The sequence below is a fragment of the Rhineura floridana genome, chromosome 6 (genome assembly GCF_030035675.1).
Source record: "Rhineura floridana isolate rRhiFlo1 chromosome 6, rRhiFlo1.hap2, whole genome shotgun sequence".
Lineage (NCBI taxonomy): Eukaryota > Metazoa > Chordata > Lepidosauria > Squamata > Rhineuridae > Rhineura > Rhineura floridana.
The window spans coordinates 76,765,175-76,789,906 of NC_084485.1; the positions used below are offsets into that span (position 1 = coordinate 76,765,175).

The 24,732-nt window shown below is 42.1% G+C and overlaps 1 protein-coding gene across 2 annotated transcripts in view; it reads left to right on the forward strand.

Annotated features, from left to right (window-relative positions):
* Positions 1 to 24,732, forward strand: part of CACNA1S (calcium voltage-gated channel subunit alpha1 S) — a 100,839-nt gene that overhangs the window by 42,060 nt on the left and 34,047 nt on the right. Inside the window, exons 18-29 of one of the 2 annotated variants that reach the window (XM_061632497.1) lie at positions 226 to 355; positions 2,903 to 2,962; positions 7,010 to 7,116; positions 8,333 to 8,420; positions 9,113 to 9,220; positions 11,263 to 11,315; positions 14,088 to 14,234; positions 14,776 to 14,977; positions 18,026 to 18,184; positions 18,560 to 18,670; positions 20,330 to 20,413; positions 23,320 to 23,376. In XM_061632497.1, coding sequence (XP_061488481.1) covers positions 226 to 355; positions 2,903 to 2,962; positions 7,010 to 7,116; positions 8,333 to 8,420; positions 9,113 to 9,220; positions 11,263 to 11,315; positions 14,088 to 14,234; positions 14,776 to 14,977; positions 18,026 to 18,184; positions 18,560 to 18,670; positions 20,330 to 20,413; positions 23,320 to 23,376 — 1,306 coding nt within the window. The remainder of the gene's footprint in view (positions 1 to 225; positions 356 to 2,902; positions 2,963 to 7,009; positions 7,117 to 8,332; positions 8,421 to 9,112; positions 9,221 to 11,262; positions 11,316 to 14,087; positions 14,235 to 14,775; positions 14,978 to 18,025; positions 18,185 to 18,559; positions 18,671 to 20,329; positions 20,414 to 23,319; positions 23,377 to 24,732) is intronic. The other variant, XM_061632499.1, reaches the window with a different exon arrangement.

Here is a 24,732-nt window from a genome sequence, read left to right on the forward strand (position 1 = left end):
CCTTGGACTGGGCCATCCAAGAACGCACAAAAACACAGGCTCAACTAGATAATTTTAATGTGTGGTAAATATTGGTAGAGTGGCCAAATAAAGAACTCTGAAGGGGATAGAAATGTCACATATGCAACTTCTCCCATCAACAGTCTAACTCCCCTTCAGGTGCCCTTTCCACTATGGACCCTTTTGCTTAAGCCTCCCTCTCTCTCCCTACCTTGTCCTCTTCAGGATCCGTGTACTATGCCACCGAATTGTCAACGCCACCTGGTTCACCAACTTCATCCTCCTCTTCATCCTGCTCAGCAGCATCTCACTGGCAGCTGAAGATCCAATACGTGCCGTGTCCTTCAGAAATCAGGTGACTAGATAGGAGTGATTGTGCGTTCCTGACCTGGGAACAGGGGATGGTCTAGACCAGCCTTTCCCAACCGGTGTGCCTCCAGATGTTGTTGGACTACAGCTCCCATCAGGCTCAGCCAACATTGCCAATGGCTGAGGCTGATGGGAGTTGTGGTCCAACAACATCTGGAGGCACACCGGTTGGGAAAGGCTGGTCTAGACTGACTTATGAAAGTCTTCATCCATTGTAGCTGCCTCTTAGTGTAAACTGCTTGGTATGAATTGGAGCTACATGCTAAGGGCAATAACAAGTGGCAATAGTTAAACATAAGTGACTGGTTTGCATGTGTGAATCATCCCTGAACATATAGGTAACTACTACAACTGGAGGTGCCCCAAACATGAACAGACACATAAAACCTCCAGTGCATTCATTTAAAAAATTACATGTTTTTAGTTTTAAAATTGTGCGCAAGCATGTTTAATTTTCACAATCTATTTAGTAATAAAATATATTGATCAGCTTTCTGCCTAAAAAGACACTCTAGATGAATATTTTATTTTATTTGTTCATTTGATATAATTTCTCAGCCGCTCTTCATAAAAAAAACAATTTACACATCAGAATAGTTAAAGCCACAATTACATAATAAATGTTAAAATACAAAACTAAAAACAAACAGGAAAATGTTATTACATTTAAAATAGTCCAATTAAATGAACAAAACCACAACAGAAGTCATAAATCCCAGAAAGCCCAGCAGCATCATTCTAATAGCTAGAAAGATGTCACTATGATGTTGGGTGACTGACAGGTGGACAGCCACACCCACCTATCAAATTTGTTCCAGCAGTTGTCAAGGAGATAACAATCTAGCCAGCTAGCCAGAAAATGTTCCCCACCCCTGTTCTAACTTGAAGGTCTGATTAAAAAGTTGAGCCTTCAAGCCATTCCAGAAACTCAACAAGGAAGGAGCCAATCATACAATAAAAAAGTAACAATCATCTTAAAAGCAGAAGATAAATGGCAAAGAGTAAAAAGTTTAATGTATTCACTTGAAGGAATAAAGTCTGATTTAAAATACCTGAGTAAATAAAGAAGTTTAGAGAGTCTGTCTAACGCTGCAATCATGTTGCCTGGCAGGCTTCTTTTGGGAAGCCATTCCACAGAATGGCTACCACCATGAAAGCATTACTAGTTCTTCTCCTGCGTTAGAGAAGGGCCATAGCTCAGTGGTAGAGCATCTGTTTTGTGTGCAGAAGGTCCCAAGTTCAATATGCAACATCTCCAGGTAGAGCTGAGAATGTCTCCTGTCTGAAAACCTGAAGGCCCACTGCCAGTCAGTGAAGACAATACATAGCTAGGGCTCATCTACTTGGTGGTTTACTGTGTGTTTAGTGATACTCACATGTCCTTTTAATTTGCCTGGTTCATATGATGTTACCAGCAATCACACAGTTTCCCCCCTTTAAATCCATTCTAATCCAATCCTCTGATAATACGAAAAGGGAAGAAAAAAAATCTTCACTCTGTATCTCTAGTGCATGCAGATGCTTTGCTCCGATGCTTTTAGGTGGGTGTGTCCATTGTTCCTCTCTCCACGCCCACTGCCTCCTCCTCCCTTCTTTCATTTTATTTCTTGTAAGCTAAAAAGCAACTTCAGGCTGCTCTCCTCCTTCTGCATTTTCGTGTTGCTGCAAATGGTGACATTATTTTCTGTACCCCCTAACTTGTGCACAAAAGCATAACACTGCTCAGTCAAAGATTTGTATTTCAGCTTTATCTTACCAAGGAAAACACAGATATTCACACTTCTGGGTTTTTTTAAAGGAACCCAATGCAGCATGCTCGGTTGTCAAGCAACCAGAGGGAGTGGAAATGTTAAATTAGAGGATGTGGTCATTAATAAACAGCATGATTGATCCTTCCCCTCAGTGTGAATAGAAAATACTGTGTTTGCAGCTGGCATTGAGCCCTTACTGTGGACGGTGCAAATAGAAAATGGAGGTAAAAACAGTGTCTTTATTATGAAGTGATGCTCTCATGTGGATAAGCCCTAAGATGGACCAACAATCTGATTCAGTATAAGGCAGCTTCCTATGTTCCTATGCAGAGAAAGCACCCCCACAGTGTTGGAAATGGTTGATCCAAATGTATGGCAATAATAATTAATACATGGTTAAATGTAATTTGAATTGTTTTTAGTTTTTTTAAAAAAGATGTTTTAAATATTTATTTTTAAACTTGTTTTTAAGATTTTTAAATAAGATGTTTTGCTTTAAAGATTTTTTTAGTGTTTTTGTTTGCCGCCCTGAGCTCCTTCTGGGAGGAGGGGTGGGATATAAATTTAATAAATTTATTAAATAAATAAATAAATAAATAAATACAAATTAAACTCTTATGTAGACAAAACATGAAGGCTTAGTTAATAATATTTTTACAGTACAACCTTTTACAGTACAATATAGACCTCTAGGGTTTCTTGGATTTGGTATGAGTTGGTATGAGTACTTGGAAGGGTTGCAATTTGAGTCCTACTGATAAAAGTAACTTGCTTGTTTCCAGGTTCTAGAATATTTTGACATTTGCTTCACTTCTGTGTTCACAGTGGAAATTGTTCTAAAGGTGAGCTACATACCCTTTCATACAGAATGCCCCCCACAGAATTTGATATTCTCATTTATGTGCCTTTTTCAGGGTTGGATGAAGGGATTTAGCAAGTTGAGTCCCCACATGACATGAATATCATGAGATTGGGTATAAATGTTCTAAATCAGGAGTGGGTAATTGGATCTGGCCAGAACGCTGGATCCATATGTCCACACACACGGCCATCTGACATCACAACGATGTCAGGTGACCTGTTTTTGCACTATGTGGTACTTGGCACTTTGAAGCCCCAACAATCAGCTGATCATCAAAGCACCACGCAAAGACATCAGAGCACCACGCAAGGATCTCTTCAAGCACCAGTGATTAGCTGATTGTTGAAGCTTGCAAAGAGTCACATAAGGCACTATGCACAGGGCTTTGCAGGTGCTGCCAATCAACTGATCAGTGGTGCCTACAAACTTCATTTTTTGCATCTTTACCTGTCCCACACCTGATGTCATATATGAGGTCAGGAGTAGGGCAGGTGGGTATGACTTGGCCAAAGCAGCTTTGGAGGTCAAATTTGAGGCCTGGCAGGCCTAATTAGGCCCATGGGCCAGAGGTTCCTCACCACTGTTGTAAGTAACTGATTTAATACAGCAAGTTTTAGTTTGTTCTAAAGTTTGGTTAGCTCTTTTCCTGGTTTGGGGGGTGGGTTGTACTTGTTTTATGCTGTCCAGTGCCCTGAAATTTGATGTGATGAAGCGCAGTATAAAAATATTTTAAACAAAAAGACTTCTATATTGCTGGATACAAGTAATCACAATGGGTTGTATCCAGTGCTAGTCCTACTCAGAGTAGACCCATTGAAATTAATGAACATGACCAACTTAGGTTCATTAATTTCAGTGGGTCTACTCTGAATCGGACTAATATTGGATACAATCCAGAGTTCTTTGCCATTCTAGCTTTGTCATTGTGCTCCTCAGTATTGCCAAACAAGCTTGTCCCCACGTATACTGGATTTCCCCGCCCCCACTCACGCACACACTGCAAATCTGTGAAAGAAAAAGACTGCTGTCAAGCACAAACTATGTGATAGAAGTCATGTGCAGTCTGGCCCTAAATTAGATGCTCTCTATTTTTTTTTCAATATGTGGGGTACAGTTATAAAGACATTGCCAACACTGGCCCACAAATCTGTTCTAATGTTTGAATTAAAGCATGGGCTCCCAAACTGTGATCCATGGACCACTGATAATCTGCAGCTTCATTTAGGTGGTCTGTGGCATATCTGTATTACATATTCATATTAATTTTTAATTGTATTTTATTGCATCTTTTATTTTTATATTGTATTTTATTGTGTTACAATGTGAATTCTATCAACATCTCTATATGAGAAATAAAAGAAGCAATAACAATACAATACAAAGGCACATAGTATCTAGGACAGTTGTTACAACAGGCAGAAACATTAAGTGGTCCACCAAGACTCTCAGCAATTTTCAAGTGGTCCAAAGGGGGAAAAAAGGTTGGGAACCACTGAACTAAAGCAATCTCCCCCAGATTTGGGTCCTCGGATGTTGTTGAATTTGAGCTCCCATCAGCCCTGATCAGCATGACTAATGGACAGGGATTATGCGGGTTGTAGTCCAGCAAGTTCTTGGGACCCAAGGATGGAGAACAAGGCTGACCTCAGGGTGGAAAAATAGCCAGCTACAATCCTTTTGCAGTCCAGTTCTATCCATATGGAGATCTGACCATCTATAAACTTCACCCACATGGTGATCTGCATGTTACCTGGATTTCCAAGTGACAATAGAAGTGTGGCAACATTAGACTCAACACAAGGTTGGAGCCTACAGGCAAGTAGATGTACATAAAGTTAGCAAATTTGCAGCACTACAGGGGCAATTCTATTTTAATGAATGAATTAAAACATTTCTTAGATGCCCTTTATTGGGAAGTTTCCAAGACAATATATAAAGATGTGAATAAAACTAGTCACACAACATATAAATACAATGTAACCATCAACAAATAAGCATACAACAAAAATGAGTGTCAGGCTATAAACCTAAAACTAAAGTTCAAAGTAAGGCAAAATTCCAACTATGAAGACGTAATCTATTAACCTACACAGTTATAGAAGGCCACAGTAATCCCTATATAGTAGGTCTCATATTGTTGATTTTTTAACTGTTTTATTTTCTGTTGTAAGCTGACCTGAGAACTGTGTTGTTAGATGGTAGCCTATCCATCTTGTAAGTAAACAAATAATCATGGTTCCTCATTCAATTGAATGTTTCACATACAAAAACACAGATGTACACCAAATGAGGTAGTCAGAAAAGAGGTACAAACCACAAGGTACACACTGATTGTCTATGTATAAATCAAAGGCAGAATTACATAGAAACTTGCAGAGAGAGAGAGAGACAGAGCTATCTTAGGTAAAGGTAAAGGTGTCCCTGCACTTGTAGTGCGAGTCGTTTCCGACTCTTAGGGTGACGTCTTGCGACATTTACAAGGCAGACCGTATATATGGGGTGGGATTGCCAGTTCCTTCCCTGGCCTTTCTTTACCCCCCAGCATATGCCGGGTACTCATTTTACCGACCATGGATAGATGGAAGGCTGAGTGGACCTCGACCCCTTTTACCAGAGATTCGACTTCCTCCTTCCATTGGAATCGAACTCTGGCCGTGAGCAGAGCTTTGGCTGCGTTACCGCCGCTTACCACTCTGCGCCACGGAGGGTCTATAGAGGGTCTTAAGGACTTAGATATAGGATTTCCCACAAACAACCTCACAAATAAAGTAAAAACACAGAGCCAATTCCCATAACCATTTTGGAATGTCAAAATGAGTTAATTATGCTTATAGCATCACTTTTTATTGTGCTAAAAATCACAACTGGTTAACCACCAGTAGTCTCAAATTCAGGCTTGCCAACTTTAATCACATCTGTACCATACTTTTAAAGCTTTCTTTTGCCACTTTAACAGTCATGGCTTTCTCCAAAGAATCCTGAGAACTGTAGTTTGTTAAGGGTGCTAAGAGTTGTTAGGAAAACCCTCACAGAGCTACAAATCCCAGCACCCTTGACAAACTTCAGTTCCCAGGATTCTCTGGGGGAAGCCATGGCTGTAAAAGTGATATAAGAGTGCTTTAAATGTACAGTGTGGGTGTGACCTTTCTGTGCTTATGATGAAGTATTCATTCTCAAACAATGGCTTCATCCTCAGCACGACAGGCAGCATTCACATGTCCAAATGGTGTTCAGAATTACATCACTGAGAGAAGCATCCTTGTAGAAACAGAGGGCTCACCTACACAGTGGTTTACTGTGTGTTTGGTGCTACTCAAATCTCCTTTTAATTTGCATGGTTCACATGACGTTACCGGCAAACAGAAGCTGTCACGCAGTTTCCCCCCTGTAAATGCTTACTAACCCAATCTACTGATAATACAAAAAGGGAAGAAAAAAAGTTGTCACTCCATATTTCTAGTGCTTGCAGATGCTTTGCTCCAATGCTTTTAGGTGGGTGTGTCAATCGTCCCCCTCTCCACGTCCACTGTCTCCTCCCTTCTTTCATTTTGTTTCCTTGGGCTGACAAGCAACTTCCAGGTGCTCTCCTGTTGCACACAGTGCCGTTATTTTTCTTTTCCCCCTAACTTGTACGCAAAAGCATAACACTGCCCAAACAAAGATTTGTATTTCAGCTATATCATGCCAGTGAAAGTACAAATAATTGCACTTCTGGGTTGTTGTTGTTTTTAAATGGAACCTACTGTAGCTGGTAGAACAAACTGAGCTTGCTTAGTTGCCAGGCAACCAGAGGGAGTGGAAATGTTATATTAGAGGGTGTGGTCATTAGGAAACTGCATGATTGATCCTTCCCCTCAGTGTGAATAGAAAACACCCTGTTTGCAGCTGGCAATGAGCCCTCACTGTGGACAGTGCAAATAGAAAATGGAGATAAAAACAGCGTCTTTAGTACAAAGTAATGCTCCCATGTGGGTAAGCCCAGAGAGACACAAAACTGGGCCTAACCAAGTCTTCCTGCTCCCCACAGATGACTGCTTATGGTGCTTTCCTTCACAAGGGATCCTTCTGTCGCAACTATTTCAACATTCTGGACTTGCTTGTGGTTGCTGTCTCCCTCATCTCCATGGGAATTGAGTGAGCATCTGATATAGGTCTTCAAATGGGTCACACTTGGATTTCGTGTGGAACCTGTCAATTATATATAAATCTAATAAATAAATCTGTAGAAGTGCCATCTCTGAGGGGAGTAAAATAGGAATTATAATTTTCCTTATGTCTTAGACAGCAGCTGTGGGACTGTGGGATATGAGGAATGTGTGTGTTCTGTTTTACGATAGATTAGTAAGAAATATTCTGAAATATATGTTTATTACTAAAATAAAATATAAGGAAGATATTATATGATGAAGGTGACAGCATCTCAAGCCCTGAAGAGTAGGAGATGCATAAAGGGTGAGGAGGTTTGAAGCTCCCAAAGCAGCAAATATTCACAGCCAGCATTGTCATCAGTCAAATATATTGAGACCTCATCTACACTATACATTTATATTGATTTTATACTACTTTAACTTTCATGGTTTCCCCCAAAGTATCCTGGGAACTGTCATTTGTTAAGGGTGCTGAGAGTTGTTAGGAGACTCCTATCTCCCTCACAGAATTACAATTCCCTAGAAAGAGGGATTGTTAAACCAGTTTAAGTCTGTGGGGTAGATGTGCCCTGAGAGTCAAGCAACTATCCCCCATCCCATCCCCACTACATCAGGATAAAAACTGGAGATACAATCATCTCTACAGTTGAATCCTACTGGCTGGGTTATGCAACAGTTTTAGTAACTGCATAGGCCTGCCTTTTTCTTCCACTCGTCCCTTCACCCGCAGATAAACCTTTTTCAAAGGCATTTTGATTCTATAGTTTACTGTAGCTGGTTGTACCAGCTAGATTAGGGAGTAGAATTCACATACCAGGTTTCTCTCTTACCTCCTGCTCTCTGGGAGTATGCTTAGGTTGGTAGCACAGGTACTGGCATTTGGACTATACAAGTTCTAATTCTCAGTTTGCCTTTGATGCAAATTCCGTGTTCTGAAATGAAACTTGCTGCTTGAGCTTGAGGAATGGGAGTTGATTTAGTGTCAAACTGAAAGTACCAAGGCAGTGATAGTGATTTTGCCCTTCTGAAGAATTCTCTGAAGCCATCCTGGTAGCTAGGTGGTCCTACAGCATTTTCTTACTTTAATTTAAAAACCTCAATCATTCTTTGCACATGATGCCTTTGTGGGCAAGACTGAGACAATGTATCATAAGCACAAAAGGGTTCACACACTACAATATTTTCCTCATTTTCTTCAACAGGTCCAGTGCCATCTCAGTAGTGAAGATTCTAAGGGTGCTCAGAGTACTGCGACCATTGAGAGCCATTAACAGAGCAAAGGGACTGAAGGTATACATGGTTGTGAGAATGTTGCCCTCTCCTGGATAATCCAGAAATTGGCAATGGCAAGGGAAATATGAGGACTTCCCTCCGCTAAGCCAGTAACATGCACAGCAATCTCTACTTCTTATTAGGGATGGGCGAGAAATTCCGTTCAAGCCAAATCTGTCAAATTCACACTTTCTGAAATAATATGAGAACCAAAACACAGCTATCAATGGAAATTCATACTTATTTGAATTTTACAATGCAGTTCACCAACCAGCTAATGTTTACAAAAATGCATATGTTAAGGGAAGGTGTGCATAAAAATTAATATATGAGTGAAAATAACTTACAAAAATGCAATATATGATGAGAAATTACTTGCAAGTATATGTATATTAGTCAAAGCCACCTACAAAAAATTAGGAGAAATTTACACTAAAATGCTGGGAAATTTTTATGAGGATTTTTTAAAAAAAACCCTGAAAATTACTGCAGAAATGTGGAGAACAGAATTTAAGACTGGAAAAATGAGAAATTGGGAGAACCGAAACTGACAGAACTTTTCCTCCCTACATGTTATATTTTGCTGGTCTGTGGTTTTGGGCATTGGGGATACTGGGTGATCCAGAAGAATTACAATGAGTGAAAGACAAATAAAATCCAACCAACCTCTTTCTCTTTCTCTCCCTCCCCCTCCACTCCCCTCTTTCTAGCATGTAGTACAGTGTGTTTTTGTGGCTCTCAAGACCATTGGTAACATTGTGCTAGTCACTGCCTTGTTGCAGTTCATGTTTGCCTGCATTGGGGTGCAGCTCTTCAAGGTGAGAAACTTTTCAAGAAAGAATGAACTTCCATCCTATTCCATTCCACAAGTTTGTAAAGGGTTTGTTGCCAGAGATCATTGATTCAGGGTTGATATTCTGAATAATTGTTTACCTAATACAAATTTTTATTTGCCAAATATCTTTGGTTTGGTCTCTCTCAGGTCATTGTGTAATGTGTGGCCTTCACAAAAAATATTCAAGGTGATGAACATATACATGCAAAGTTATGTAATGTAAGATGAAACAGAAACAGTTACAAATTACCATAGTGTTCTTCCCTCATCTTTAATGCCTTAAATTGTCTGGATTAATATCGTCATTATGTAAACAACTCTTAGAGTGAAACACATTACAGAGAAGGACTTAAAAGAGCATCAGAACTTCTCAAGAGACTGTTCTCTAGCACTCAAAAAAAGCCAATAGTTTGGCCAGAATCCTTCCCTATCATCAACTCTGCCAATTGACAGCATGTCCAAACTTCTACAAATTCTCTGCTATCCAGATTATGGTCTAAACTCAAGCATCACTTTCCAACCTTACTCAGAATGAGATTCGGAACATGGTTTTAATTCAGTGAATAATAAACCTCTCTTCCTCTTTGAAACATGCATGCCAACTGCTGTAGCATGAAGGCTAGCTCTTGGGCCTTGATCGCTGGAAGATGGGGAGACAGAAGGTTCTGGTTTCTCCACTTCCACAAGCAGCTTTAATAAATAGAGGATGAAGTGGAAAGAAGCCTCTTCTTATCTCATGCTATAGGTTCTATATGTTGTGCGTCCTTGGATGGAAAGTTTTAGTTGCTCTTGTCTTCTGGCTAGGGATGGGGGAGAAATTTGTTTGGTTCACATTTTAACGTTAACCTATCAGATCTGCATTTCCCAAACCAATATGTGAACCAAAATGTAGCTCTCCTTTGAAATTTGAACTTTTCCAAATATTGCAGTGTAGTTCTCCAACCAAAGAATGCATATAAAAAGTGTATACTAGTGAAAACTACATTTTAAAATATATTCTGTTAGGTGAATATTCCTTGCAACAATGTGTACACTAGACAAAAATGCATTAAAACATGTGTATATTGGAAGAAATGCAATGAAAATGCAAAATCACAAATGTGTGGAAATGGGGCAAACTACATTTCAAACAATGAGAAAATGAAACTGATAGATTAGTTCATCTCTTCTTCTCGCACACCTTTGTAGGTGCCTCTCCTGTTGGTGATGGCTAAAGAAGGCTCTGAGCCACTTATTTATATGGTAGTGCTGTGTGTGGAGAATAGCTTTGGTTGAGAGTAAACACAACTGGCCTGTACAGGAAATGGGTAACTCAGGGGTGCCCTCCAGATGTTGCTGGACTATGACTTCCATCTTCCCTATCCATTATCCATGCTAGATGCAACGAATGGGAGTTGGAGTATAACACCATCTGGAAGGCACCATTGTGGCTACCTCTGCTACATCTACAGGAAGAAACAAGTTGAAGGCAGTTGATGATAGCCTACAAGAATATACATCCAAAGCAATAATGTCATGGTAGTGGTAATTTTTTTTCCATTCAGTGGTAAATCAAAACTGGCAAGATCTCATTCCTTCCCAATACTATTTCCCCATGGTTTGTTGGTCAGCAGTGGCAATTATGCTAAACTCTCTGGGTTGTATTCAATGTAGCTCTAAGTAGATTGTTCCTTCAGTGCAAAGATTTTTCCTTGCGCAATGGAATGATCTCCCGCTCTACTCCCCCTATGTGCCCCTGAAATCTGTTCTGGGAGGTCCCTCAGCCCTCCACATCAGAATTGGGAACAGCATGGGGTGCACGCGCAGGGAGGTGAGGGAGAAAAACTCATTGGGCTAGTGCTAAAAAGTTAGTTAAATAACATCCTCTGTCATGAATTGCTACTTCCTCTCTTCACTGTACCTGGGCTTTTGTGTAGCTGAAAATATTGTTTTTTCAGGACTATCAGGACTAATGAGATTATAACTGGGAAAAAAACAAACAAAACCCAACAATTCTACAATTTTTTATGTCTGTTTTAAATGTAGGGGAAGTTCTACAGCTGTACAGATTTAACCAAGATGACTGAACCAGAATGCAGGTAAGCTTCCTCTTGATTATATATCATACACTTTTGCAATCTAGAAAAGTATAATCACAGTATGGTGGGAAAATGTGGGCAAGAGCAAATGTTACGCTAAGGGCTTGTCCGCATTTGAGCAGTACCTTAGTGCAAATAAACTCCTTTTACCTTTGAATTTGGTTCAAGTAGTCAATGCAGCAAATTCAATGCAAGCTGCAAAGCTGGTATTTTCTGGCCATGCAAGTGGGTGTTCCAGTATGTTGGATTAATCCTGCTGTTTGTTTTTGACTCCACCTTTTCATTTTATATTTCCACTCATTCTGTTTGCAAATAAACTGGGCATGAGCAATTGTGCATTTCTGGGGGGAAAAGAGCACACTGGCCAAATTCTCCATTGCTTGTTTTCCAGATATCTGGAAATCTACATATCCTTAAAACTGAAGTTTCAGATGTAAAACTTTTTAATGTAGCTTGCTTGTGCCATTTATTTTTTTGTGGAAATCTAAGGGATCAAAAACAGCTAGTATAGCACAGTGGAGAGGACAGCCTAGCTGGGTCCACAGTCTGTGAGTTCAAATCCCCGCTCGTATCTCCTGGGTGTCAAGGGCCAGCTAAAGATCACCCCCACAGTGAGTGGCTCAGGGGTTACTTGTCCTGTCACCTGTGCAGCCATGGGAAAGCTGCATAGTCCCAAGGAGTCCAGTAGCCCCCCAGCTGGCAGTTGCGGACAAGGAAGGCGCTGGCTTGTGCAGCTGTGGCAAGCTGAGCAGGCCCTAGCCAGCTGGGGAGGACTAGCCTCAGAGGGAGGCAATGGTAAACTCCCTCTGAATACTGCTTACCATGAAATCCCTATTCATAGGGTTGCCATAAGTTGGGATCGACTTGAAGGCAGTCCATTTCATTTTCAAGGGATCAAAATAAATATTGATGTATGAATATGCTCTTCCATTCAGGAGTGAGACAGAAATAGCTACGAACATGGGTTAGACAGAAATTAAAATATAGAAGCAGTAGTGGACGAGGAAAGGGGAGTAGCAGAAAGTGACTGTTGATCCACCACCCCAAAACACTGAAACAAATAATCTGCGGCCCAGAGTGGAGCAGTTTGGAGCCTGATTTCCTCCCAGCTGATTGGATTATCTTGTATTGGGAAAACCTGAATTCACTGGGGAAAAGCGTCAAGACTGGTGTTGTTTGAGGGCAACATCATGTGGACTATCCTAATTAAATGGGAACACAAACAGCTGCAAACACACAGTAAACTCCAGTGTGGGCAAGCACTAACAGCACAACTGAAACTCTTTGCCCCAGGCTTGGTGTGTGTGTGTGTGTGTGTGTGTGTGTGTGTGTGGGCAGAGGTGCCACTCCACCGAGCCCTGCTGGCCTCTGCCAGCATCCACCTGCAGCAACTCCATTGTTACTCTGCTGGTGCGGCACTCCATCTTCCACTCACCAAACAGGCAGGCAGGCACATCTAGTGGAATTTACCTTATGTTGTGATGTCATGATGCTCTGTGTCCCACCCACCCCATCCCTCAACATAATTGGCTTCCACTGGCTGCAGCACGGGCAGGGTGGAAATTATGACTTCACAAAACAAAAGTAAATTCTACTGTGTGCTACATGGTGGAGAACACTTGACATGTTTGGTAGGAGCTACACATTTTGTTTAACATCTAGGTTCACCACAAAGAAATTGGTGAAAAATCAGGTGTTGTGAAGGTGTGTTATGTAGCTCATTGAAGATGATGTCATGGAGTACAACCATTCATCCATTTCAAAACCTAGAGCAGTTCAGTTTTTGCATGTGCTTTTGGGAGATGAGCTTGGTATAATTCAAGTCTGGTTTTATTTTGAGGTTTAGATTACAACATGTGGTGAACATTCTTCTTCCTCCTCTCCCCCAAACCCTTAAGATACAGGTGTACAGAAGTTCATGTGTAATAACAATAAAAGTAGTAATAAGCAATAAGCCAAATGCTTGGTGGTTCTTATCACAAAGCTATATGGGTTAGTTCTAGCATAATATACTTTTATCACCTGAGCGAGGGGCATGATTTCCTAACTCTAAATGCTAAACAAATGTTTTCCTTTAAAAAGGTAAAGGTGTCCTTGCACTTATAGTGCGAGTCGTTTCCGACTCTTAGGATGATGTCTTGCGACGTTTACTAGGCAGACCGTATATATGGGGTGGTTTTGCCAGTTCCTTCCCCGGCCTTTCTTTCATTACCCCCCAGCGTATTTCAGGTACTCATTTTACCAACCACAGATGGATGGAAGGCTGAGTAGACCTCAACCCCTTTTACCGGAGAGTCGACTTCCTCCTTCCGTTGGAATCAAACTCCAGCCGTGAGCAGAGCTTCGGCTGCGTTACCACCGCTTACCACTCTGCGCCACGGAGGATCTTGCTTTAAAATCTCCCATAAAAGAAACTGGTTCCATTGCCGAATGGACAGCTTTGTAAAATATTTCCTAATTTTTGGCCCAGCTGAATCTTTCTGCTGCTCCTTGAACTTTCTCCAGTAACAAAGCCCCCAACATACAGAAAATCATAAACTTTTGTGTTAATCTTAAGCAACTTGAGCAAGTTTCTGTTTCACTGTAGTGAAGTCAAGTGACTGTCATTAAGTGACTGGCTCAACATGAGTGAAATTAAAGCTAGGATCCTTAGTTGAATTTAGTTAAACTTACTTCTGTGTTGGTCTGTGTAGAACTGCAGTGTAGTCAAATATAAATTCACAAAAGATGCGGGGTCCTTGTTTGTAAATAATATGAGGTTTCTCATCCCAGGGGATACTTCATCACATACGTTGATGCTGATCCAACGCAGGTTGTGGTACATAAGCGAGTGTGGTCACGCAATGATTTCCACTTTGATAATGTGTTGTCAGCCATGATGTCTCTCTTCACTGTATCCACCTTTGAAGGATGGCCAGAGTAAGTGCAGAACCCAATATGGAGGAAGGGTTCAAGGTGGGCTGTTGGGAATATATAAAGGAAGTAGCTGGTATGCTGCTACTGTTGCTAATTAGCTAAGCTATATTGTGCAAGCAAAATGGCACAGAAAGGAGACACTTTAATGCACATCACTAATGATGTTATAGGCACAAATAGCTGCGCAAGGCATTCATGTAACCATGGCAGTTGGTATCATAACTGATGCAGTTGCTAGGGTTAAATTTTTTTTTTCTCAGCAATAAAATATTGTGTTTTGAGAATTTAAATAGAATAATACACCTACAGTGGAATTTTTAAAAAAGCTGTCTGGAACGCACCCAGCAAATGAGTTATAGCTGTACATTTATTCAGCTATAAACTGATTGTATGGAAAACCCTTTGAGAGAGTGGGCAGCCCCTGTCAAAGGAGGCATGGGCACCTGGCCTGATAACCCATCAAACGAAGTCTTTTCACAGCCCATTTCTTCAAAGGCCTCTTGTCCATGCCCATTAATCTTGATTGCGTTTTTAACCTTTCCAGGTTATTGTACCAAGCAATTGATACCCACAGTGAGGACATGGGACCCATATACAACTATCGAATGGGCATTGCCATCTTCTTTATCATCTATCTCATCCTCATAGCCTTTTTTATGATGAACATCTTTGTAGGTTTTATCATTGTAACTTTCCAGGAGCAAGGGGAAACGGAGTACAAAGACTGTGAGCTGAACAAGAATCAGGTATGGCACATCTGGTGAACTGGCAGGGATGGCATGAGCTGAGCCAGATTTAGATATTGCAAGTAAAGGTTCTAGGCAAGAGGAGTACGAAACGTATCAGAGCAAGAGATAATTTGGGGATTCTAGGCCAGATCAAAACCAGGCATAGGCTGGATCTCATTCACCTCAGAATAGTAAAAACTTTGAATCTGGCAGTCTTTTGAACGACTCATTGGCTTTTGAAAGCTCTGTTGCATTTGGGGGGTGGGAATCATAGAACAGGGATGGTGAACCTCAGGTCCATGGGCCAAATGTGGCCCTCCATGCCTGTCTGGCCCTCAGAACTCTCCCTACGCCACTCATCCTCCTGAGCCACACACCCGATCAGGCCTGCGTTGTTCTCTCCTTGTTTTTTTTTCCTGGCTGCAATATGTTTCTTACTTGCCTGGATGGAGGACGTAAATATGCGAGTGTGAAGAAATTAGTGTTCTGTACAAAAGTAAAATTCACATTTATTGTTCTGAAGCTTTCACTCGAGCCAAATTTAATATTCTACCATCGGTCTATCTGGATGGAAAGTTTAAAAAAATTCCTGTTAAGGAGCAACTTTGTCCCTGTGGAGAAGGGGCAATCGAGACAGTGGACCACGTTCTGCTGCACTGTACTGTCTATTGCGATTCACGTTCTACTGCACTGTACTTTCTATTGCGATTTACGTTCTACTGCACTGTACTTTCTATCGCGATTTACGTTCTACTGCACTGTACTTTCTATCGCGATTTACTCTCTGTCCTAATTTTCCCCATCCTTCAAAGTATACCTGGCTGGGAAGAAGCCTTTTATGTGAAATTTCTTCTATCAGATTTCACCCCCCAAGTGACTGCCAAGGTGGCAAGCTTCTGTGCAGCCACCATATGCTGCAGAAAGCGCTTAACTACGGAGGGCTAATGTAATACTGACTCCTTTATGAATTCAATTACGGCAGCATCTTCGGCTTAACTATTTTAATTGTTAAATTTTATATTCTTTTAATGGTTTTTACTATTGTGCAATTTTTGCTGGTCTATGCACCGTAATAAATTACTCATTCATTCATTCATTCATTGTTCTGCTCACTTTTGCTTCTGACACCACCCACCATTGACATGTGGCCTCCCAGAATGTTGTCATTTAGCTCAACTTTTCTACAGTTAGGGTACTAATATCTCAATCTGTGGTGTTGATCCTCATTCCGCCCCAGTTCCCTCAATTTGCTGGACTCAGAAGAGTTCTCTTCCAAATAGAATTCTGATTATCCATGGTTCCAAACAACCCCAGGGTGCTGTTTGCGTCTGGGAAGCAAATCTATTTAAGCAATCTTGTTTTGTTTTAATGGGGAGAACAGGCCACACGTAACATTTGGTGGTATTAGTGAACTTCAAGAGATCAAGGAATAATGATGCTTCATTAAGAAGAATTTCCATGTTAGTCTGTGTTGAAGCAAAAACAAAAAAGTGTAGCTTGTGGCACTTTAAAGAGCAACAGTTTATTATTGCATACGCTTTCATGGACTAGAGTCCACTCCATGAAATTCAGTCTTCAGTTAGCAGGTGGAAACAGTGAGGTCAGAAGGAAATGAAATGCAAAAAGTAATGGTGACAGAGCTAGAATGTATGCAAAATTCACTAATAGGCAAAAAAAAAAAAACCTTGTGGTTTAGGAATGTACTTATAGCAACAGATATTTCTATTAAACTTTAAAAAGCAGGGAAATTGAGCAACTATAGTGAATGCACCAGGGGAGCAGGAGACCTGACCCCTCTCTGAGATATTGTACTGCCCTACAAATTTGTCAAAATGCAAACACAATTTGGGTTGGTCTTTCACAGTCCAATCCACTTCCTGTGTAGCTTGGAAGAATTTGGTAACATGGGAGCATGGGGGAGGGGAGGTTTGATTATTTGCATGATTGAGTTCAGTGGGATTTACTCCTGTGCAATCATGCTTAGGATAGATGAAACTGACCATGGGGGAGGAGGAGGAGGAGGGAGGGAGGGCTGAAGTGAGCAGGGGAGGAGGAAGAGGGGAGGGGAAGGAGAGAGGCTGAAGTGGGCAGGGGAGGAGGAAGAGGGGAGGGGAAGGAGAGAGGCTGAAGGAGAGGAGAGAGGGGAGGGGGAGGGGAAAGGCAGGTCTGATCCTTTGCATGCTTATTGAGTTCAATGGGATTTACTCCCATGCAATCATGCTTAGAATAGGTAAAACTGAACATGGAAGAGGAGGAGGGGGAGGGGAGGGGACAGGAGAGGGGGGAAGGAGTGGGAGGTGATTGGAAAGGGAGGGGGCAAAGAAAGGGGGAGGGAAGGTGCAAAAGGGAGAGGATAGGAGGGAGGAGGACAGGAGGGCAGATTTGATCATTTGCATGCTTTTTAAGTTCAGTGGGATTTACTTCTGTACAATCATGGTTAGGATAGGTAAAACATGAGGGAGGGGCAGGAAGGAGGGGGAAGGGGAGAGGGAGAGCAAGGGGAGGAGATTGGGTGGGTGGGCACTGGGCAGAGGGTCAAAGGAAAACCCCTTTCCTTTCCAAAAGGAAAGCATTGTGAACAGTATCATTGTTTTTCAGGGTTTCCCCCATGTTTTTATTCTACAGCAGACACATGTAGTCTCCCACCCAAATGTAAACCAAAGCTGTCCCTGGCCACATCTACCAGACCTTTATTTCACTTTAGACAGTCATGTCTTCCCCCAAAGAATCCTGGGAAGTGTAATTTGTGAAGGGTGCTGAGAGTTGCTAGGAGAGGCCTATACACCTCACAGAGCTACCATCCCCAGAAGAGGGGCTGACTGTTAAACCATTCTGGTCATTGGAGCTCTGTCAGCCACTCTTGTGGCTGTATAATAAGCACAGTGACCATTTACAACAATTGTGATAGGTGATAAAACAATCAACTTGATAATGCTGAGATAATTAACATCTGTGGTGTGACAGTACACCCTGAGAATTATTGTTACACATGACATAGCCAGAGTGTGAATGGTACTGCCTAACCTTCTCAGCCCTATTCACACCTTGTATTTCCTCTTGTTCCAGCGCCAGTGTGTCCAATATGCACTGAAAGCACGCCCTCTGAGATGCTACATTCCCAAGAACCCCTACCAGTACCAGATATGGTATGTGGTGACCTCCTCCTACTTTGAGTACCTCATGTTCTTCCTGATCACACTGAACACCATCTGCTTGGGCATGCAGGTAAGGAGAAGAATTCCTGCCCAGCTGGGGAATGGCAGTAGTGGTGGTGGTGATAGTGGGATCCTGAGGCATGTCTACCTGGAGAAGAAAAGTTGCAAAATAGTGGGTCTCTATTGAACTTATGTTTAGAAATGCAAGTAAGCAATGAGATGCATTGCCCGTGGAGGTAATTTGCCAGTGAGCCACTTTGCATTAACTCGCGCACTCATTGTCTGAGCTTGTGTTCTGTGTGCATATCTCTGTCTTTTACTCCTTACCTAGCAATCTCTAATACAGCCATTTCTTCCTTTGACATAATGTAGATTCCCTTTAGATCTAGATCAAGAGCTTTATTTTTAACCAAAACTAATGCTCTGCTTTCAACTATCTTTACAGCATTATAATCAATCAGAGACAATGAACCAAGTCTCAGATATCCTCAATGTGGTCTTCACCATCCTCTTTACTGTGGAGATGATTCTTAAACTTATAGCCTTCAAGGTGAAGGTAAGTGTTGGATGTGAATGTATAAGGCTCCTTGCAGGAAGCAGGTCTGCCATTTTGCTGAAAACAGGGGTGGCCCGCCATATGGTGAAAGAGAGGACCCAGCAGAAATTACACCTTGCTGCTGTTGCCTCCTGCAAAATCCCACCTGCAAGCTTCTTCGGGTGTCAGCAAGAACTAACTCCGTGCAAGAACCTTCCTGCAGACAGCCTTGGGTGTCAGCTGAAGCCAGTGGGGGCTAACGAGGGAGAGGACAACTGCCAGAGGGAAGGGAACAGAGCTCCGCTTCATAAGAGCCATCTCCAGCCAAGGCAAGTGCCTTGGCGTGTGTTGCTCAATGCACTTGGAGTCGCTAAGGAATCGCCCAGTACTCTGGACTAATTTGATCACCTCTGCAAGGGCAGTTGAGGAATCATCGGGGAATCCTCTCCCGACAAAGAACTGATGCTGAAGCCCTATTGAGAAGTCTACCAAGGGAGCAAGTGGAGCTATATAAATTGCGGGGGGGGTAGGGGAGAGAGGGGAAGAGGGAATAGGATTGTGAAAGAGAACTATATGAGGGAGATTTTATTTTTTAATGTTTTTAATGTAATTTAATTTTTCAGTATGGGCTCCTTTTAACATGTGTTGGGGGGATATCTGGGGGGGAGCAGTCAGGGGCCTGTCACTGAGGCAATATTGGGCAGGGGATTGCCCAATCCCCCAGAGCAGTGGGAGGCAGAACTGGCAGGTACAGCGGAAGGGATGCAAGACATCTTTGTGCTTGCATCCCTTCTGGTCCCCCTTCCAACCCCTGGGATGCTGCTAGCTATGCTGGGAATCCCTTGGATCTTACTATCTTGCTGATGAACACAAGGTTGGTGACTAATAAAACTAATATCCTTCAGAATCTAATCCTGGGTGAACATGCCAACCTTGCCTGTATCACCAAAACCTGGCTAAATGACCAAAGCGGAGTAGGTCTTTCCCAGCTCTGTCCAGCAGGTTTTGTGGTACTCCAGCAACCTAGATCCAGGGGAAGGGGTGGTGGGGTTGCAACTGTCTACAGGGAATCCATCTCCCCTGTCAGATATACTGTCCCTAACACCTCCAGCTTTGAGTGTGTGCACCTGGGGTTAGGTCAGAGAGACAGAGTAGGGGTTCTGTTGGTGTACCGTCCACCCCACTGCCCAACTGCCTTTGTCCCTGAGCTGATGGAGCTGGCCTGTTGTCCTGAATGACTTCAACATACACACCGATGATGGGCTCATAGGTCCGGCTCAGGACTTCATGGCCACCATGACAACCATGGGATTGCCTCTAATATCATCTGGACCAATGCACATGGCAAAACACACCCTTGATCTGACTGACTACAACTCCCATCAGCCTGGGCAGCATGGCCAATGGTCAGGAATGAGGGGAGTTGTAGTCCAACTGCATCTGGAGAACCACAGGTTCCCTCCCTCTGGCTTAGAGTAGCACATGCCACATTTAAGTGGGGATACTCCAAAGAGACTGTTGGGGAGGAGGGAGGGGAATGGCTGCATGTAAACTTTTTCATCTTAACAAGTTTCAGCATCAGTCCTTAGGTTGGGAAGATGCCAGAAAGGTTCTATCTTTTGTTGTAGTCTAGCCTAATCTCACTTCTTTGGAGCCCATTTTCTTCTTCTTTTTTTCCAGGGCTACTTTGGGGACCCTTGGAATGTCTTTGATTTCCTTATAGTCATTGGCAGTATCATTGATGTCATCCTGAGTCAGATTGATGTAAGTGAAAGGCATCCAGCACTGGAGGAAGGTGGGGGCTGGGTATATTTTAAATAGGGCAGCCTTGAAAGAGAAGATGAGAAAACGACAGCTCATTCTGTGCAGCAGCAGCAGTCTCCCAACTTCCCCACCAATGGGATTCTTTCATGTCCAAATAGAATATCTGATTCACAGAAGCTATTGCTCAACTTCAGTTTCCTTCAGAAGGAGATAAAAGGGTATATGAGCTTAGGGAATTGTAGGCATCTCACACACAAAATCAGATGAGCCCAGTATATACTGTGACCCTTGGAAATCTCTGCCAATAAAGTAAAGCACCGTTAGGTAACCCCATGCCCAGGAAACGTCACCTGTTCAGCCATCTCTATGTGTTCTCTAAATGTATGTCCTTGGCAAGTAATATGTAGCTGGCAAATATTGTATGAAATCAGGCTTGTGATGGCTTGCCTCATGGTACCTGCAGATAATTTCTGCTTTGCTGTCCATGGCAACCATGTTTCAAGTATCTGCTTATTACATGTATTTATAGCGTGACTGTCTTCATGGCAATACTTGCATATATAAATTGTGCCTTCTGTATACATGTGCATGAATGCTATGATATACACCAGAGCATATTGAAAATATACCATAGGTGAAATAGCACATTGTGTGTGCTTAATAAAGAGAGCACATGAGTAGATTTTGCTGGATTAAAATGCATTCATGTGGCTTCATGAGTTCAATGCACTGCTAATGCTTGTATTTCCAGTTAGCAACAGCTATAGAAACTGCTTTAAAAGGAGGCATATCTAGAATAGGATTCATCAACAGTGTTTGTGCCTGACTCCATATTACTAAGACCAAAACCATTGCCCCCTTATATTGAGCATAGTCTTCTTTTATATACTCCAGCCCCTGGAAAAAACTGTTATGCTTTTTTATTGATCCAGCTTGCCTTATCAGCCAGTGCTAAGTATTAGGAAGTGTCAGCACAAAGGTCTTCCCTGTCTGATGAGTTGCTTCCAAGCCCAAGTGCAAAGTGCTATTCCAAGGATTTAGCCATCAACACACAGCTGAGTATTTTGTTGTTCTGTTTCTGGGGGCAGAGGGTGTCCTTAGGGACAACCAAGATTTTATCTACTAGATTTACAACCACACTAGCCCATCCACTTAAATACTCTTACTGAATAGCCTTGACTCATTAGCTGACTGAAAGACTCTGATGGGAGATCTAGTTGCTAAGTGGTTAAGGTGAAAAGCAATCAAGCTCAATCATATTCAGGAATTTAGTCTGAGGACTTGGGATGGGTAAGTATTCTGCCTTTCTTGCCTTGGCACTTGTTGTTTGGCTCAGAATTGGAGACAGAATGGTTCTTGCCCTAATTTCATTTTTCTCAGAGTTCTTTATCTGTCCCACTGGAATGCTGCTTCCCCCTGAACAGCCGGGAGCTGCAAGAATGTAAGAGGGATAATGGTTGGACCTTAATTCTCACAAAATGCCCTTTTTACACCCTGTGGTGTTGACTGGATTACACAATCCTGTTCTGATTCTACAGAAAGCAAAGTCACTTTTAAAGCTTCTGTTTTTCTCTTCCAGAACATTATATTTTTGGTTTACAAACCTAGGCATTAAGTCTGTTTTTGTGTTTCCCGTCTTTTCTTCCTCTCTCCTTCCTTCTAGTCCATTTGTTTCATTTATTTGTATATTGATGTTTAAAAAATTCCCTGCTAGGTGAGTTGATTAGATGAGGTGAAAGATGTTATTTTTAATGGTCTCCTCTCCAAGAATAAATGACAGCAAGGGTGATAAAGTACCTCCGACATTATTTGTGGACCTTTCATAGTGATCATATGTTGCTTTGTGTAAAAGAGAACACTTTGCTCAAGCAGAGTTTCTAGACAAGAAAGGGGGAAACAACACTGATCCAACAAAGACACACATCCATTTCTTTGCTGCTGGAGTCAATGTAACCATCTGCAGCAGGTATAAACACAAATGTTAGCACAGGGGCAGGATTTTAAAATGTCTACATCTGGACATTGATCAGCTTTGGTTGAATGCATTTAAAAAATAGTTGTAGCAAGCATTTATCGGTAAAATGTTTTTCTTGGTATGAGTCATCTTGTTAAATTCTACAAAAAGACACCTTCCCTCCTCCTCTCCAGGTCATTATTCTGTTCAATCTTTGGATTTTTCCAATGTATAAAATAAATGGCGGATGTTTTCAGAAGAACTCAGCATGGTGGAGAGCACTCCAAGAGCTGCACCCTTCTGATCTGACCATGATATGTCACACTAGGAGCTCTCTGTGTGGAAAAGACAAACTGAAAACCCTAATCTCTTAAAGAGGTGCCTAATAGCACCTAATCCCCATTTGAAGTCTGACTCATGGGTTGTCTTTTGACCATCTCACTGTATCTGGTCATGTGTCATAGACAGATGTAGGCATCTAATTTAGGAACATATGGGTCTTTTAAAAAACGCTCAAGTGGACCTCTACATCCAAGACTTATTGCAAGTTCCTGTGAGGTGGAACTTTGACTGTTCTGGGCTGCTTTTTAAAGTCCATTTCTAATTGGGGACTCTAGACTCTGTTCAGGCCAGTTGTAGTCCTCAGTTCAGTGCTCTTCTCTTCAAGTTAGTGCTGTAGACATGGGTCAATATTCTATCCAATTGCCATTTTTCCATGTATCCCTCCTCAAGTCCTTCATCCCTTCCTCCTTTCTGCCTGTCTTCCTTATCGTGACTCTCATAGCATCTTCCATTATGTCCCTGCTCTGTTGCTGTGGACCGCCTTTTTTCTGTCTCTGAAAATGACTCCTCCTCCTATCCATCCCTTGTCTCCCTTTCTCTGTCTCTCACTTCTCTACCTTTGCACTGCAGTTCTAGGATTCCTTCGCTGACTCTTTTATTCTCTTGACAGACAATTCTTGCTTCCAGAGGTGGATTGTACTGCCTAAGCGGTGGCTGTAATGGCATTGTAAATATCAGCTGCATGAGCTTGTTGTGGACAACCTTTTCTTTCATATATCCCTTTTTTCCCTTCCTCGACCATTCCTTATTGCCATGTCCTTCTGTAGTAGTGTGGATTGCATGAGACTGATATAAAAAGTGAGTCTTCAGAGACACTGCTCAGCCCTAGAGGAGGGCAAAGGAGAGATAGTTGTGAACCTCTGGAGAAGATGATGCTGGTGGTGGGAGGGAGCTGGTTTTATCTGCCCCCACCCCTTTCATGTGTTCAACAAAGATAGAAGCCTAGTCACAAGAGGTTGGGGTAACACGCACACAGGGTTAGCAGGAATATATCACATTCTTTTTTACATTATATGTAATATAATATGTATAAGGCATTGTTGCATAGAACTAACAGCTTCTAGCTTTCAGCTTTTTATGTGAAATGTCTAACGCTGCTTTAGTGGCATTTTTATGTTGCACCAAAAGAACAGTCCTGCAAAGCAGATGATAGGGGCAGCACTGGCACTGCCATTGCCAGTTTTCATTTCTGATGCACAGTGAGTACCAGCAAACGCAACACTATGCATCTAGGGTACAGAACATCTCACTTCCATTCCTGGTCCAGGTTGCAGACTTATTCTGTGGAGCTTCATTATAGAAGATACAGCAAGACCTGAAGATCTTGTAACCACCAGGCACAAAACTGAACTCTGAATGCCATTGTTACTTTTGAAATTATGCTTTTGCTACTCTGTACAAGAATAAATCCATAGATAATTTTGCAGCAGATATGTGCTGTCGCACAGCTGACCCAGGTAATGTGCTCTGCAAATACATCATGGGACTGTGCATTGAATATGCACTGAAGTACTTGCTACAAGGATCGCTCCAGCAATATTCGCACAGTGTTGGGACATGTCTGCACTGCAAATCTAAACTGGTTTAAACTGCCATGGCTTCCCCCCAATGAGCCCTCCATACTAACTATAGTTCTGCTAAAGTTAGTCTTTATATCCAGTATCCACACACAGCTACTAAGTTCCACAGTTCCTAAGGTTCCTTGGGAAAGGCCATGGCAGTTACAGCAGCTTTGATCCAGTTTGCATTAGTAGCATAGGTGTGTCAATAAGACCTGTGATGACACCAAATCACCCAATACCTAATCCTTATTTAAGAGGTACAAACTGTGTCCACTGACCCTTTCTCTCACTTCCTTCCTGCTATGATGGGCCCATGATTTTTGATGGTGCAGAGATGCATCCTTAGTTTCAGTAAAGCCAGAAGTCCAAGTGTTCTACAGATAGCATGATGGTAGTCCAGGGAGGAATTGCTAGGCTGAGAACCAAGAGATACAACTTTCTATAGGGAATATGAGTATAAT